Source organism: Macaca nemestrina, chromosome 19, assembly GCF_043159975.1.
Source record: "Macaca nemestrina isolate mMacNem1 chromosome 19, mMacNem.hap1, whole genome shotgun sequence".
Classification (NCBI taxonomy): domain Eukaryota; kingdom Metazoa; phylum Chordata; class Mammalia; order Primates; family Cercopithecidae; genus Macaca; species Macaca nemestrina.
In genome coordinates, this window is record NC_092143.1 from 22,880,421 (window position 1) to 22,894,109 (window position 13,689).

At 42.2% G+C, this 13,689-nt stretch overlaps 1 protein-coding gene across 6 annotated transcripts in view; it reads left to right on the forward strand.

The window, feature by feature from the left end:
- Positions 1–13,689, forward strand: part of LOC105477079 (ATPase phospholipid transporting 8B1) — a 159,133-nt gene that overhangs the window by 135,728 nt on the left and 9,716 nt on the right. For all 6 annotated transcript variants that reach the window (XM_071085270.1, XM_071085269.1, XM_071085271.1 and 3 more), the window contains 5 exons: positions 466–577; positions 1,840–1,915; positions 6,009–6,141; positions 7,107–7,395; positions 13,148–13,371. In XM_071085270.1, coding sequence (XP_070941371.1) covers positions 466–577; positions 1,840–1,915; positions 6,009–6,141; positions 7,107–7,395; positions 13,148–13,371 — 834 coding nt within the window. The remainder of the gene's footprint in view (positions 1–465; positions 578–1,839; positions 1,916–6,008; positions 6,142–7,106; positions 7,396–13,147; positions 13,372–13,689) is intronic.

Genomic DNA, 13,689 nt, shown 5'->3' on the forward strand with positions numbered 1-13,689 from the left:
TTATTACATTGGGGGAATTACTGAAACAATTCATATTCTGCAAAATCTTGAAATAAGAAAAATATATTGTTTCTAAAAGTTTTCCAAATTTAATACATAGTTTTCATAGAGTTTAGATCAGTGGAAAATATTCAACAAATAGCTAGTGTTGCAACTGGTTAATGTCAGTGTAAAGCCACAAATACACAAGGAAAGTATTTTTAACATCCTTGATTTTGTACTTGCATTTTTATCTTGCTAAATTAAATAGTTCATCCTTTAGGGAAAATGTTTTTAGCTGTGTTGGTTTGCAGTAATTGAGAAACATGGCAGCCTTCCCTGTCAACACTGGCTATTGGCACCAGGAGAGCAGCAACCAGGAAGTATAATTTGCCCTTCTTTTTACAGGTTGGCAACCTGTAATTACAGAAAACTTTTGGTTTATTTGCTAATCCCCCCCCCCTTTTTTTAAAATATACATTCTAGCTCCTGGGAGCTACAGCTATTGAAGACAAGCTACAGGATGGAGTTCCAGAAACCATTTCAAAACTTGCAAAAGCTGACATTAAGATCTGGGTGCTTACTGGAGACAAAAAAGGTAATTCATTGTGCAGGGAAGCATATCTGTTAATTCACAAATATTTATAGCTGCCGTTTCCTTTGCCCAAGATGACCTCCTCAGACTTTTCATCCTGTACAAACACTGTTTCTTTGGGCGGAAGATGCTTTTTCTGAGAAACTCTCCTCTGTTTTTCCAGCACACCCTTCTGCATCCTTTCCTGGTCCCCCTCAGCAGCAGTTTCTTCCTCATAATTTAGCTCCTGGCCATGTCTTGATGATTATAATTGGTCTTATCTCTCCAGCCAGACATGGGCTCCCGTCCTAAAAGGGCCATCCCTCTTATCCCTCTGTCCTTCCAGTGCTTTGACATTTGGTGGGTACAGAGTAGAACAATACAAAGTGCTGAACAATAACTTCAGTTTTCTTGCCAATTTTATTGCTTGGCAATAAAATTGTATACCTAAGGAAAAAACGATTTTAATTTTTTAACTTTAGAACTCAACAAGCACTTGTTTGGTATTGACACTTTACTTTGCAAGCCTTCCACAAGAAATCAAATAACGTCTCTTGCTCTGAAATCGTCAATGGGTTATACACTCTGCAAAATTACAGGAGGCACAGCCCTGACCTTAAATAAATGCCAAATTGGGTGGTAATTTAAAAGGAAGAAAAAAATCTTCACGTAAGGGTTGGTGGAAATTATTATGCTTCCCTCTGCCCCCCTCCCCCTGCCAATAACAGAGTAATTAAACCATGAACTGAAAGTGTTTAGTAATTTAGTGAACATTGGTTTATTAAATAACCAGTTTATATGTTTGATAATATAGCACATTTTATTTATTGAAAACATTTCAAATTAGACTTTGACTTTCACTTGTTTTCTTATAGAGAACAGCATTTTTTTTCTGCATGTAATTCCTATAGATCGCTATAGAAAAACAGCATATTTGTGTGAATCTGGTTATGTTCATGAACTAAAAATTATCATTACTAGGTAAAATCAGTTATTCAGTTCAACAGTAAGAATGAGCCTGGCAAACATGACGAAATCCTGTCTCTAGAAAAAATACAAAAGTATTTTCTATTGGTAGCTTGGTAGCGAGTTGTGCAGTCCCAGCTACTTGGGGGCTGGGGACAGTGCTGAGATGGGAAGATCACTTGAGCCCTAGAGGTTGAGGCTGCAGTGAGCAGATACCGTGTCACTGCACTCCAGTCTAGGCAATGGGAGTGAGATGCTGTCTCAAAAACACAAAATAAAAACAGCAGGAATGACATTGACTTAATTTTATTCTATTGTAGAAACTGCTGAAAATATAGGATTTGCTTGTGAACTTCTGACTGAAGACACCACCATCTGCTATGGGGAAGATATTAAGTGAGTAAAAGCCTGCAGTATGAAATTACATAAGAGCTCATCTTTTCAAATGCAAGGCTGTCTGTAGAAGATAGCAGATATGGAGAAATAGGGGCTACGATATGTCACTTGGGGCAGTTTCCTCAAGTTTAAATGAAGCAAGACAACAAAAGAAGCAGTTCCAAGTAATCAAGGTTCAGCCTAAATTTGAGCAGATTTTACTTTTAGGGAAACTTGGGGCCCTTCAGAGGCCACTTTTCTCCATTCCTTCTTAGCTCAGGCCAGGCGCAGTGGCTCATGCCTGTAATCCCAGCCCTTTGGGAGGCTGAGGTGGGTGGATCACCTGAGGTCAGGAGTTCTAGACCAGCCTGGCCAACATGGTGAAACCCCACCTCTACTAAAACTACAAAAATCAGCTGGGTGTGGTGGCTGGCAAGTGTAATCTCAGCTACTCGGGAGGCTGAGGCAGGAGGATCACTTGAACCCAGGCAGCAGAGGTTGCAGTGAGCCAAGATCACGCCACTGCACTCCAGCCTGGGTGACAACAGCGAAACTCTCTCATTAAAAAAAAAATCTTCTCTGTTCACCTACTGGAAAAGGAAGTGAGCCTGTCATATCCCTAGCAAATTAATATGAATTATAGTCCTGTTTTGCTTTTTCTAGGAACTTTTACTTTTGAAAGGGAAATAGAAGAAAGGAAAAAAAAAGCTTTTGCCCGGAAGGAAATGTGTGGGTGGGTTACATCATGTAGGTCCTCTGTAATCTAGTCTAGGTGGGGCAGGCCTGATAATTCAAATGTCAGCATATGCTGAAACATTTGTTAGCTTTAAATCAGAGTCGCAGCAGACCTGGAAATGTATGATGAAAAAGCCATGTCTTGTTCTGAAGCTATAATACGCTGCACACAGTTACTGCGTTTACTGATGGCCTGACAGTTCCTCAGCTTTTTCCCTACAACACCTCTCTCAGGCCAGCATGAGGTCAGATTAAGCTGTTAACATACACACTTGCGAGGTGTGATAAAGTGATGAGGGAATTGATGGTCAATATTCGTCTTATTTCTCATGACGGTGATAAAGTGTTTTCTAGTTGTTCTAGTATATTAGGTGTTCCGTTAAATTAGACAAAATCAGTAGCCTTATGATCTAACTCAGTTCCATTTAGAACTGATTTAGTTTGTGTGCCTGAGTAGAGGCACATTAACCATGCCCCTTAGTGTTTTTAGGTTTTAAAAAAGTAGCAACAGGCTAGGCACGGTGGCTCATGCCTGTAATCCCAGCACACTGGGAGGCTGAGGCGGGTGGATCACGAGGTCAGGAGTTTGAGGGCCTGACCAATATGATGAAACCCCTCTCTACTAAAAATACAAAGATTAGCCGGGCGTGGTGGCGGGTGCCTGTCATCCCAGCTACTCGGGAGACTGAGGCAGGAGAATCGCTTGAACCTGGGAGGCACAGGTTGCAGTGAGCCAAGATCGTGCCACTGCACTCCAGCCCTCCTGGGTGACAGAGCGAGACTCTATCTCAAAAAAAAAAAAAAAAAAAAAAGGTAGCAACAGACAAATAAATGCTTAATGAGTTTACTTTTAGTTCTGGGTTTCAAGTAATTCGGTTAATTACTATATGCAATGATTCTCAGTGGGGAGTGACTCTGCCTTCCAGGGACCCTTTTTGACACTGTCCAGAGACACTTGTTTGTTTCAACTGCGGAGGAGAAGTACTCCTGGCTTCTAATGGGTAGAGGCCAGGGATGCTGCTGAACATCCTCCAGTGCAAGGGATGGCACATAAAATAAAGGATTATTAGGCCCAGGACATCAAGAGTGCCAAGGCTGAGAAACCTTCTTTGGAAGGAGAAGAACAATGGCTTTTTGCGTGTAATAGTAAGAGTCCTGAGCCAGGAGTTACAAGATAACTGAGTCCTCATTCCATTCTTCCTATCAACTCGCAGCAGGCAAATCACATCACCTTCCTCTGGCTTGATTTCCTTATTTGTAACATGAAGAGATTGGACAAGATATTTAAGGTCCCTTCCACTCCAAAGTTTCATGACTCATTTTTCTATCACATGAAAGTGTTATATGTGGCCTTGTCACATATACCATTTTAACATAAACATTCAATTTGTTGATATAAAGCACTGAGAATTTCTCACAGATATAATTTTGTTTATATGAAAATAAGTTTCTTCCTAACAAACAATAGCCAGTATTCTAATTCAGATCAAGATTGCCTTTCCTTTTTTTTTTTTTTTTTAATGAAAAAGACTCTTTCTGCCACCCAGGCTGGGGTGCAGTGGTACAATCTTGTCTCTTTGCAAACTCCACCTCCTGGGTTCAAGTGATCCTCATGCCTCAGCCTCCCAAGTAGCTGGGATTACAGGCACCACCACCATGCCTGGCTAATTTTTGTATTTTTAGTAGAGACAGAGTTTCACTATGTTGGCCAGCCTGGCTTGGAACTCCTGACCTCAGATGATCTGCCCGCCTCGGCCTCCCAAAGTGCTGGGATTACAGGTGTAAGCCACAGTGCCTGGCCTAAGATTGCCTTTCTTCTGTTGCTGTGTATACATTTTCAACTGTATCTTCCTTTAGCTGTCTTTGAAAAATGGTGAATTACCAACAACATGGTGCCCCCCCATGGTGGACGAATCAAGACTTAGTAAAATTACATGTCACTCAGTTAAAAAAAAAAAAAAAAAAGGCTGGCTGGACACGGTGGCTCATGCCTATAATCCCAGCACTGTGGGGGGCTGAGGCGGGCGGATTGTGAGGTCAAGAGATTGAGACCATCCTGGCCAATATGGTGAAACCCTGTCTCTACTAAAAATACAAAAATTAGCCAGGCGTGGTGGCACACACCTGTAGTCCCAGCTACTTGGGTGGCTGAGGCAGGAGAATTGCTTGAACCTGGGAAGCGGATGTTGCAGTGAGCTGAGATCACACCACTGCACTCCAGCCTGGTGACAGAGCGAGACTCTGTCTAAAAAAAAAAAATAATGGGTAAAGCACTTTGAGTAGACATTTTTCCAAAAAGGACATACAAATGGCTGATAAACATGTGAAAGGATGCTCATCATCACTATTAGGGGAAGAGAAATCAAAACCAAAGCAAGATAATACCTCACACCGTTTAGGATGGATACTATCAAAAACAAAACACAATAGAAAATAAGCATTGTTGAAGGAACCTTTGTGTGTTGTTGATGAAATATATAAAATGGTGCAGCCACTATGCAAAACAGTATGGTGATGCTTCAAAAAAATTTTAAAAAGGATTACCATATAATTCAACAATCCCACTTCTGGGTATATCCACAAAATAACTGAAAGCAGGATCTCAAAGAGATACATGCACACCCATGTTCATAGCAACACTGTTCACAGTAGCCAAGAGGTGGACACAACCCAGGTGCCCATCATTGTGTGAATGAATAAACAGAATGTGGTGCCTCCACATAATGGAATATATTCAACTTTAAAAAAGAAGGAAATTATGACATGTTATATAGATGAACCTTGAAGACATTATGCTAAGTGAAATAAACCAGTCACAAAAAGACAAATACTGTTTGATTTCACATATATGAGGTATCTAGAGTGCTCAAATTCATTCAAACAGAAAGTAAACTGGAAGTTACCAGGGACTGGAGGGTGAGTGAGATGAGGTGTTATTGTGTAATAGGTATAGAGTTTCAGTTTTTTAAGATGAAAAAGTTCTAGAGATTGGTTGGATAACAATGTGACTATAGTTAATACTACTAAGCTGTACACTTAAAAATGGCCAAAGCCTGGGATATGGCGAAACCCTATTGCTACAAAAAATACAAAAATTAGCCAGGCATGAGAGCGTGTGCCTATAGTCCCAGCAATTCAGAAGGCTGAGGCAGGAGAATCACTTGAGCCTGGGAGGTCAAGGCTGCAGTGACCCATGATCATGCCACTGCCCTCCAGCCTGGGTGACAGAGTGAGACCCTCTCTCAAAAAAATTATAATGAAAATAAAATAAACAAAAATAGTTAAGATGGTAAACTTTGTTTTTTTGTCACTTTTTTTTTAAGTCAAAATTATCTCAGAGTCAAGGGCCTATTAAACACTTAAATTTGCTTTCCCCTAGTTCTCTTCTCCATGCAAGGATGGAAAACCAGAGGAATAGAGGTGGAGTCTATGCAAAGTTTGCAGCTCCTGTGCAGGAACCTTTTTTTCCACCCGGTGGAAACCGTGCGTTAATCATCACTGGTTCTTGGTTGGTATGTATCATTAGTGTATCTGTGCCTTTAACTCAGAAGAAAGAAGTTCTTTTGGGGCCACTTTTAGATGCTTTCACATGTTAACTGCCAACCTAAAAGTCTCTTAGCCTATACATGAAAGTGCGATTTTTCCAAGTTTAAGACTTAATAGTATATGATATATGAAAGGATGTATACCAAAGAGGTCAAAGTGGTTATCTTGGTTTATTAATTAATGGGTATTTTTCATTTTCTTCTTTATAGATTGTTGGATTTTCTAAATTTTTGTTGCATATATATTTTATAAGCTGGATGTGGTAGCATGTGCCTGTAGTCCTAGCTACTCTGGAGGCTGAAACAGGAGGGTGGTTTGAGCTTAGGTGTTCAAGGCTGCAGCATGCAATGATCATACTTGTGAATGAATAGCCACTGCACTTCAACCCAGGCTACACAGCAAGACACCATCTCCATTAAAAATATATACATATATATATAGCCAAGCACGGTGGCTCACGCCTGTACTCCCAGCACGTTGGGAGGCCAAGGTGGGCAGATCACAAGGTCAGGAGATGGAGACCATCCTGGCCAACATGGTGAAGCCCTGTCTCTACTAAAATACAAAAAAAAAAAAAAATTAGCCAGGCGTGGTGGTGCACACCTGTAGTCCCAGCTACTCGGGAGGCTGAGGCAAGGAAATCGCTTGAACCTGGGAGGTGGAGGTTACAGTGAGCCAAGATCGTGCCACTGCATTCCAGCCTGGCAACAGAGACTCCGTCTCAAAAAAATACATATATATATATGTGTGTGTGTGTATATATATGTATACACATACATATACATATTTTGATTATAAAATCAAATTTGTTTGTCAAATACAATCAGTGATATAACCCAAAAATTATCCTTCACATAATTTAAATCTTGGGAATGGTACTCCTGGGGTAAAACTAAAATGAATGTAACCTTTTCCCTCTCTGATTTCACAGAATGAAATTCTTCTCGAGAAAAAGACCAAGAGAAGTAAGATTCTGAAGCTGAAGTTCCCAAGAACAGAAGAAGAAAGACGGATGCGGACCCAAAGTAAAAGGAGGCTAGAAGCTAAGAAAGAGCAGCAGCAGAAAAACTTTGTGGACCTGGCCTGCGAGTGCAGCGCAGTCATCTGCTGCCGCGTCACCCCCAAGCAGAAGGCCATGGTGGTGGACCTGGTGAAGAGGTACAAGAAAGCCATTACGCTGGCCATCGGAGATGGGGCCAATGATGTGAACATGATCAAAAGTGAGTCATGCACCGACAGCCAGTGGGGCCCAACGTGCTGGAGAGGAAAAATGGCTGGAATGTGTAGGGGGTGGTTTTTTTTGGTAGATTTTACAGCTTTAGTTTTCATAGAACAGATGTTTCATAAAGCAACTTAACCATGACAACGCCTGTGACCCTACCCCCAGAAAGCCCATAGCCCATCAGGAGGAAAGAGTATCGCTAACAGGGCTCCTGAAGGATGCTAAGAGGAAGATAAGGTCTATGGAGGGGGGAATTTATCCTTATATTTTTCTTCTTTTACATAGATGTGGTGTATTTTTTCCCCTCTATCCCATATTTCGGGTTTATTAAAAGCCCTGATATTGGCTGGGCACAGTGGCTCACGCCTATAATCCCAGCACTTTGGGAGGCCAAGGTGGGCGGATCACAAGGTCAGGAGTTCGAGACCAGCCTGACAAGATGGTGAAACCCCATCTCTACTAAAAATACAAAAATTAGCCAGGTGTGGTGGTGCACACTTGTAATCCCAGCTACTCGGGAGGCTGAGGCAGGAGAATCACTCGAACCCAGGAGGCGGAGGTTACAGTGAGCTGAGATTGCGCCACTGCACTCCAGCCTGGGCGACAGAGTGAGACTCCATTTCAAAAAAACAAAACAAAACAAAACCCTGATATTTAATAAGTTTTGTAAGACATAAATTGTTGAGCTCTGGTGCTTGCTTTGACAATGTCATTCTCCTTCACCTAAGCATTTCTTTCTGGGACTTTCTTCCTACCTTTGGTAAATCTGTGGGAACTTCATCATTGGGTCACCTGGAGTGAGTTTAGAGTTTTAGCATTGAAGAAAAGCTTCCATGTTTTCTCACCATCCTCCTGACCTCCCTAGAAGGCTGCCTTTTGCTGGATGCTAGAAGTTAAGTCCACACAAGTAAAAGATTGAGTCCTGCCTTGCAGAAATACAGTTGTGCTGGTATTAAAGCCTGCAGAACCCCCACGGCCCTCATCTCTATGTCTGAATCCTGTTCCTTTTTCCTCCCTCTGTTACTATAAGGGAGTATCTTGTAATAAAAATACTTAAACTAATGACCTGGATATTCATCCTCATCCTATTGCCAAAATCTGGTGTCACCTCGGGCTTATGCTCAGGTTTCAGTTTTCTCATCGGAAAAGAAAATAATCCCCAATGTCACCTCCAGCTCTGTCGTATTATCACTGAGCTGAAGTATTACCTGACTGTACATAGGTAATTGCATGTTCCTGTGGTGCTTAAATGCATTATATATAACTAGATTTTTCAGTCTATTTTGTGGCTCATGAGTCTGTCTCTTTCTTTTCTTAGTCTCCTCCTCCTCCTCGATGTATACTAAGAATATTCCAACTTTATCTTCCTCAACAGGAGTCAGCTGTATGATGTATGTCATCTTGCCTTCTTTACCAGTGCGTATGTCTGTCGTCACTAGCAGTTTAATTCATCCACACGGGGTTTTTTTTTTTTTTTGCATGTGCTTGCCCTACCATGCAAATGGTATTGCTTGCTTGGAATTAGATCTATCTCTTTCCTCCATAGCCAGCCAGCTCTAGTTTATTTTCCATTACGTACCTTTAACATAACTAGCTGTGCCAAAAGGACAAGTCAAACATGATTTTTATTCAGTTATAAAGTAGTCTTCTAGATAATGGAAGGGGACGGGTTTGCTTTGGAGATTTATCAACTGATTATGTGACTTAGGCTTGAAACATTTTGTTCCTCTGAGTTCAGCAATGAGAGGGATTGCACAAAGTCAACATAGATAATCTTAGAGGGGCTTGTTTTCCTCAAGTTGTTTTAAAATTTTTATTAAGCACTGTTATATGCCAGGTGCATTTAGAAAAAAAAGAAAAAATTAAAAAGGTCTCACTCTGTGACCCAGGCTGGAGTACAGTGGCACAACCTTGGCTCACTGCAACCTCTACCTCCTGGCCTCAAGCAATCCTCCCATCTCAGCCTCCCAAGTAGCTGGGACTACAGGCATGAGCCACCAGGCCTAGCTAATTTTTATGTTTTTTGTAGAGTGGGGAATTTGCCATGTTGCTCAGGCTGGTCTCGAACTCCTGGGCTCAATCTGCCTGCCTCAGTCTCCCAAAGTGCTGGGATTACAGGCATGAGCCTCCGCACCTTGTCCCAGGTACTTTTATATGTAAGTTGTAGAGCATCCCTTTGGGATAATAATATAGGAAACTTTGGGGGTCTCCTTAGACTAACTAATACAAGTAGTATTAGTGCCTTTATGTACTTTGTAAAAGCTGTCATTTCTTCCAACTGCATCAAGAACAATATACAGAAAGATTAGCCAAGTATGGTGGCATGCACAGGTAGTCCCAGCTACTTGGGAGGCTGAGACAGGAGGATCACTTGAGCCTGGGAGGTTGAGACTACAGCGAGCCATGTTTGCGCCACTGCACTCCAGCCTGGGTGACACAGCAAGACCCTTTCCCCAACAACAACAAAAAAGCACACACACACAAAAGCACACACACACACACACACACACACAGAGAGAGAAATTGTTGGTCATAAAGTAGTCGAGTGAAATTCAAGTGTCAAAAAATAATCTGAGCATTTGCTAACATTCATGTTTAGCAGTATAGTCTGGAAGAAGTGAAGGAATCATGACCCACCATGTTTTTGCCCCTAGCAAGGATCCAAGGACTATCACAGACTGCCTTCTCCCTCTATCCTACCTGAAGATATCTCATACCAGCTGGGTGGATGTTGTCTTTTCTTGGTCTTAGACCCTGAGAATATACATGAAGCAGGAGAGAGATAAAGGCAAGGTGGGACATGGTGGCTCACGCCTGTAATCCCAGCACTTTGGGAGGCTAAGGCAGGCAGATCACTTTAGGTTGGGAGTTCGAGACCAGCCTGGCCAACATGACGAAACCCCGTCTCCACTAAAAATACAAAAATTAGCCAGGCATGGTGGCGGGCACCTCTAATCCCAGCTACTTGGGAGTCTGAGGCAGGAGAATCACTGGAACCTGGGAGGCAGAGGTTGCACTGAGCCAAGATCGCGCCACTGCACTCCAGCCTGGGCGACAGAGCAAGACTCCATCTCACAAAAAAAAAAACAAAAAACAAACAAACAAACAAAAAACACACACAAAAAACGGCAAGAGGGATTATTGCTGCAGTGAGGAAATAATCCTTTTGTTAAGGAATGATAAAGGAGTGCCTACCAGTGAATCACCTAACACCCCATTTGAGATTTCAGGAAACTCTAAGTGCCTATACTTAAATATTACAAAAAAGACCAATGTCACCTTGTAGTGTATCTGTTCAGTGCTTTTGGTTGCCCTGGGAACTATGACAGTGTTCATTTCACATTTGTCCTTCGTCTCCTCAGTGGGAAAGTTGAGGACTGGGGCAGGACCAGGGCCTGGGACAGGGGTTCCTCTTCCTCAGCCGCATCAGCCAAGAGAATCTCAGCATTTTCCTCGGTGGCTTGTTCGGGAAAGAAAAGGCCATGGTTTGGCAGGAAAGCACAGTTTGGCAACCATGCTGGTCACAGGAAATATTTGTGTGTTTTCAAAGAGATCGTAAATATTATATGAGATGCAATTTGTTCTGTTTTTTTAGAACTGCAAAGTGTTACTGAAAACGTAGGTTTGGAAACATCATCACAGTTGTGTTTTGAATTGCCAGACCTTGTGTTCTATAACTAGGGCAGGATTTTTGAAGCTTCTTTTTAGTTAGAAACGCCTCAGCTTTGCAGCCACTGTTCAGGGTCTGAGTAACAATAGGTTGTGTTCTCCAACATATCTTTTCTAAATGATCTTGTCTATCTTCACATTCATTACTTTTAAGACCCAGACAAAACTAATCATTCTCTAATTTGAAAGTGTTATTTATGACTATTGGAAGGATTTTATACATTCTGCAAACCTTCCCCCTGTAAAGAAAAAAAAAAATGTCTTAAGGTCCTGGAGGGCCATGAATAAGATTTTGAAAGTTTAATAGTTTCTTAGTTAAAACTCTTTTGATTACAAGTATTGGAGAACAACCAAAGCTAGCTTAAGAAAAAAGTAAATGTGGGGGGGTGGGAGGCGAGGGGAGGGAACCTAGAGGACGGGTCAATAGGTATAGCAAACCACCATGGAACACGTATACCCAAGTAACAAACCTGCACGTTCTGCACAGGTATCCTGGAACTTAAAAGAAAAAAAAGAAAAAAGTAAATTTATTTAAAAAGATACAAAGACACCTCCTGTTGTCCAAGAAGCAGCTAGGCCTCAGGAAGATACTGGAACAAGGACATAGATTTGCACCAGGAACCCGGTGTCTATCTCTCTCTCTCCCCCTCTGTCTCCCTTTCCTTCTTCTTCCCCTCCTTCCCTCTCTCCCCTCCCTCCCTTCTCCCCACCCTTCTCTCCCCTCATTCTCTCTCCCCATTTTCTCCCTCCATTCTCTCCCTTCTCCCCACAACTCTCCCCTCCTAGTTTTTTTCTCTGCCCCTTAGAAATCTTCAGGAAGAAATATATCTATTTTGGCCAGGCACAGTGGTTCATGCATGTAATACCCCAGCATTTTGGGAGGCCAAGGTGGGTGGATCACCTGAGTTCAGGAGTTCAAGACCTGCCTGGACAACATGATGAAACCCTGTCTCTACAAAAATTAGCTGGGTGTGGTGGCACACACCTGTAATCCTAGCTACTCGGGAGGCTGAGGCACGAGTATTGCTTGAACCCAGGAGGCAGAGGTTGCAGCGAGGCGAGACTGCACCATTGCACTGCAGCCTGGGTGACAGAGCAAGATTTCATCTCAAAAAAAAAAAAAGAGAGAGAGAGAAAGAAATATAACTATTTTTTACCTCAAGAATTTAGACCTTAAAATTCTAGACACAAAATAACTGACTTCTAATTCCAGAATATCAAGAGAGAGACTGGCTCAACTTGGGTTTTCTGTCAGTCAGGGTTTAGCATGGGAAACAGACCTCAGTTGGTATTTAAGCAAGAAATGATTAAGACAGGGGACTAGGTACTTTCAAAAGCTCTGGATGGTCTACAGAAGCAGGTTCTAGGCTGGGTCACTGACCAGAAGAGCTTCTACCCTTCTGGTAAGTGGTAAGAGGTTCCTCTAAAGAGCTTCTAATTAAGAAGCCTGTCAACATTCAGGTAGCTGGAAAGTAGATATGAGCTCTGCTGCAGAAATGCCAAAAGAGGAAGGGATGCTGGGCTCCGATTCACTTCTGCTTCCAAGTCATAAGTGGATCTAAACAGTGGAACCTAATTCACAAAGAGCCTAGCTGCAAGGGAGTCTGGGAAATGTAGGGTTTTTATTTCCTTTCCCATCTCTCTAATTAGAGAGATGGTGGAATCAAGTTGGGGGAGCCGATTTGTAGTACCTACCACAAATTATGTATCTGCCCATGACTGATACAGCTGCTGCCAGAGAGGCAAGGACACAGTGTACACATGGGTGCCTGGGGCTCACCCTGTGGGTGGAAGGGATGGCTGTGATCTGGGCAGATAATCCAAATGGAATTCACCACCCACATGAGATCCTTTCCCAAATATTTATGGAGGCCCTACTATGTGCTCTGTTTAGCAACTTGTAACTGACTTTGAGTTGAGTTCAAGAGCTGGGGGCGAGGGATGGTGAGCAAGAGCTTCTGTATTACTGTTCCATCAATGTCTGTCTTTGTTTTTTGTTTGCTATGAAACCTTTTTATCATCTGATGTTTTGCCTCACAATCGGCTTATGATTCACAGTGTTTTCTCCCTCTGCCCTATAGCTGCCCACATTGGCGTTGGAATAAGTGGACAAGAAGGAATGCAAGCTGTCATGTCGAGTGACTATTCCTTTGCTCAGTTCCGCTATCTGCAGAGGCTACTGCTGGTGCATGGCCGGTGGTCTTACATAAGGATGTGCAAGTTCCTACGATACTTCTTTTACAAAAACTTTGCCTTTACTTTGGTTCATTTCTGGTACTCCTTCTTCAATGGCTACTCTGCACAGGTAATGTAATGTTGTTGTTATCATTGTCATTTACTAAGTAGAGCTCTTAAATGAATAAAATTCTCGTTCTGAAAAACCAAATTGTTTCTTCTATATTTGTAGTTTTGGGGCTGTGTCTCCTTACAGTTGGGGCATAATTAAGAATGATCATGACTTCTCTAAATGTTTCTGGTGCTATAAAAACATTTTGCCTTAGAAAGGAAGGGGTTTGGCCAGGCACAGTGGCTCATGCCTATAATCCCAGCACTTTGGGAGGCTGTGGCAGGTAGATATCCTGAGGTCAGGAGTTCGAGATCACTCTGGCCAACACGGTGAAAC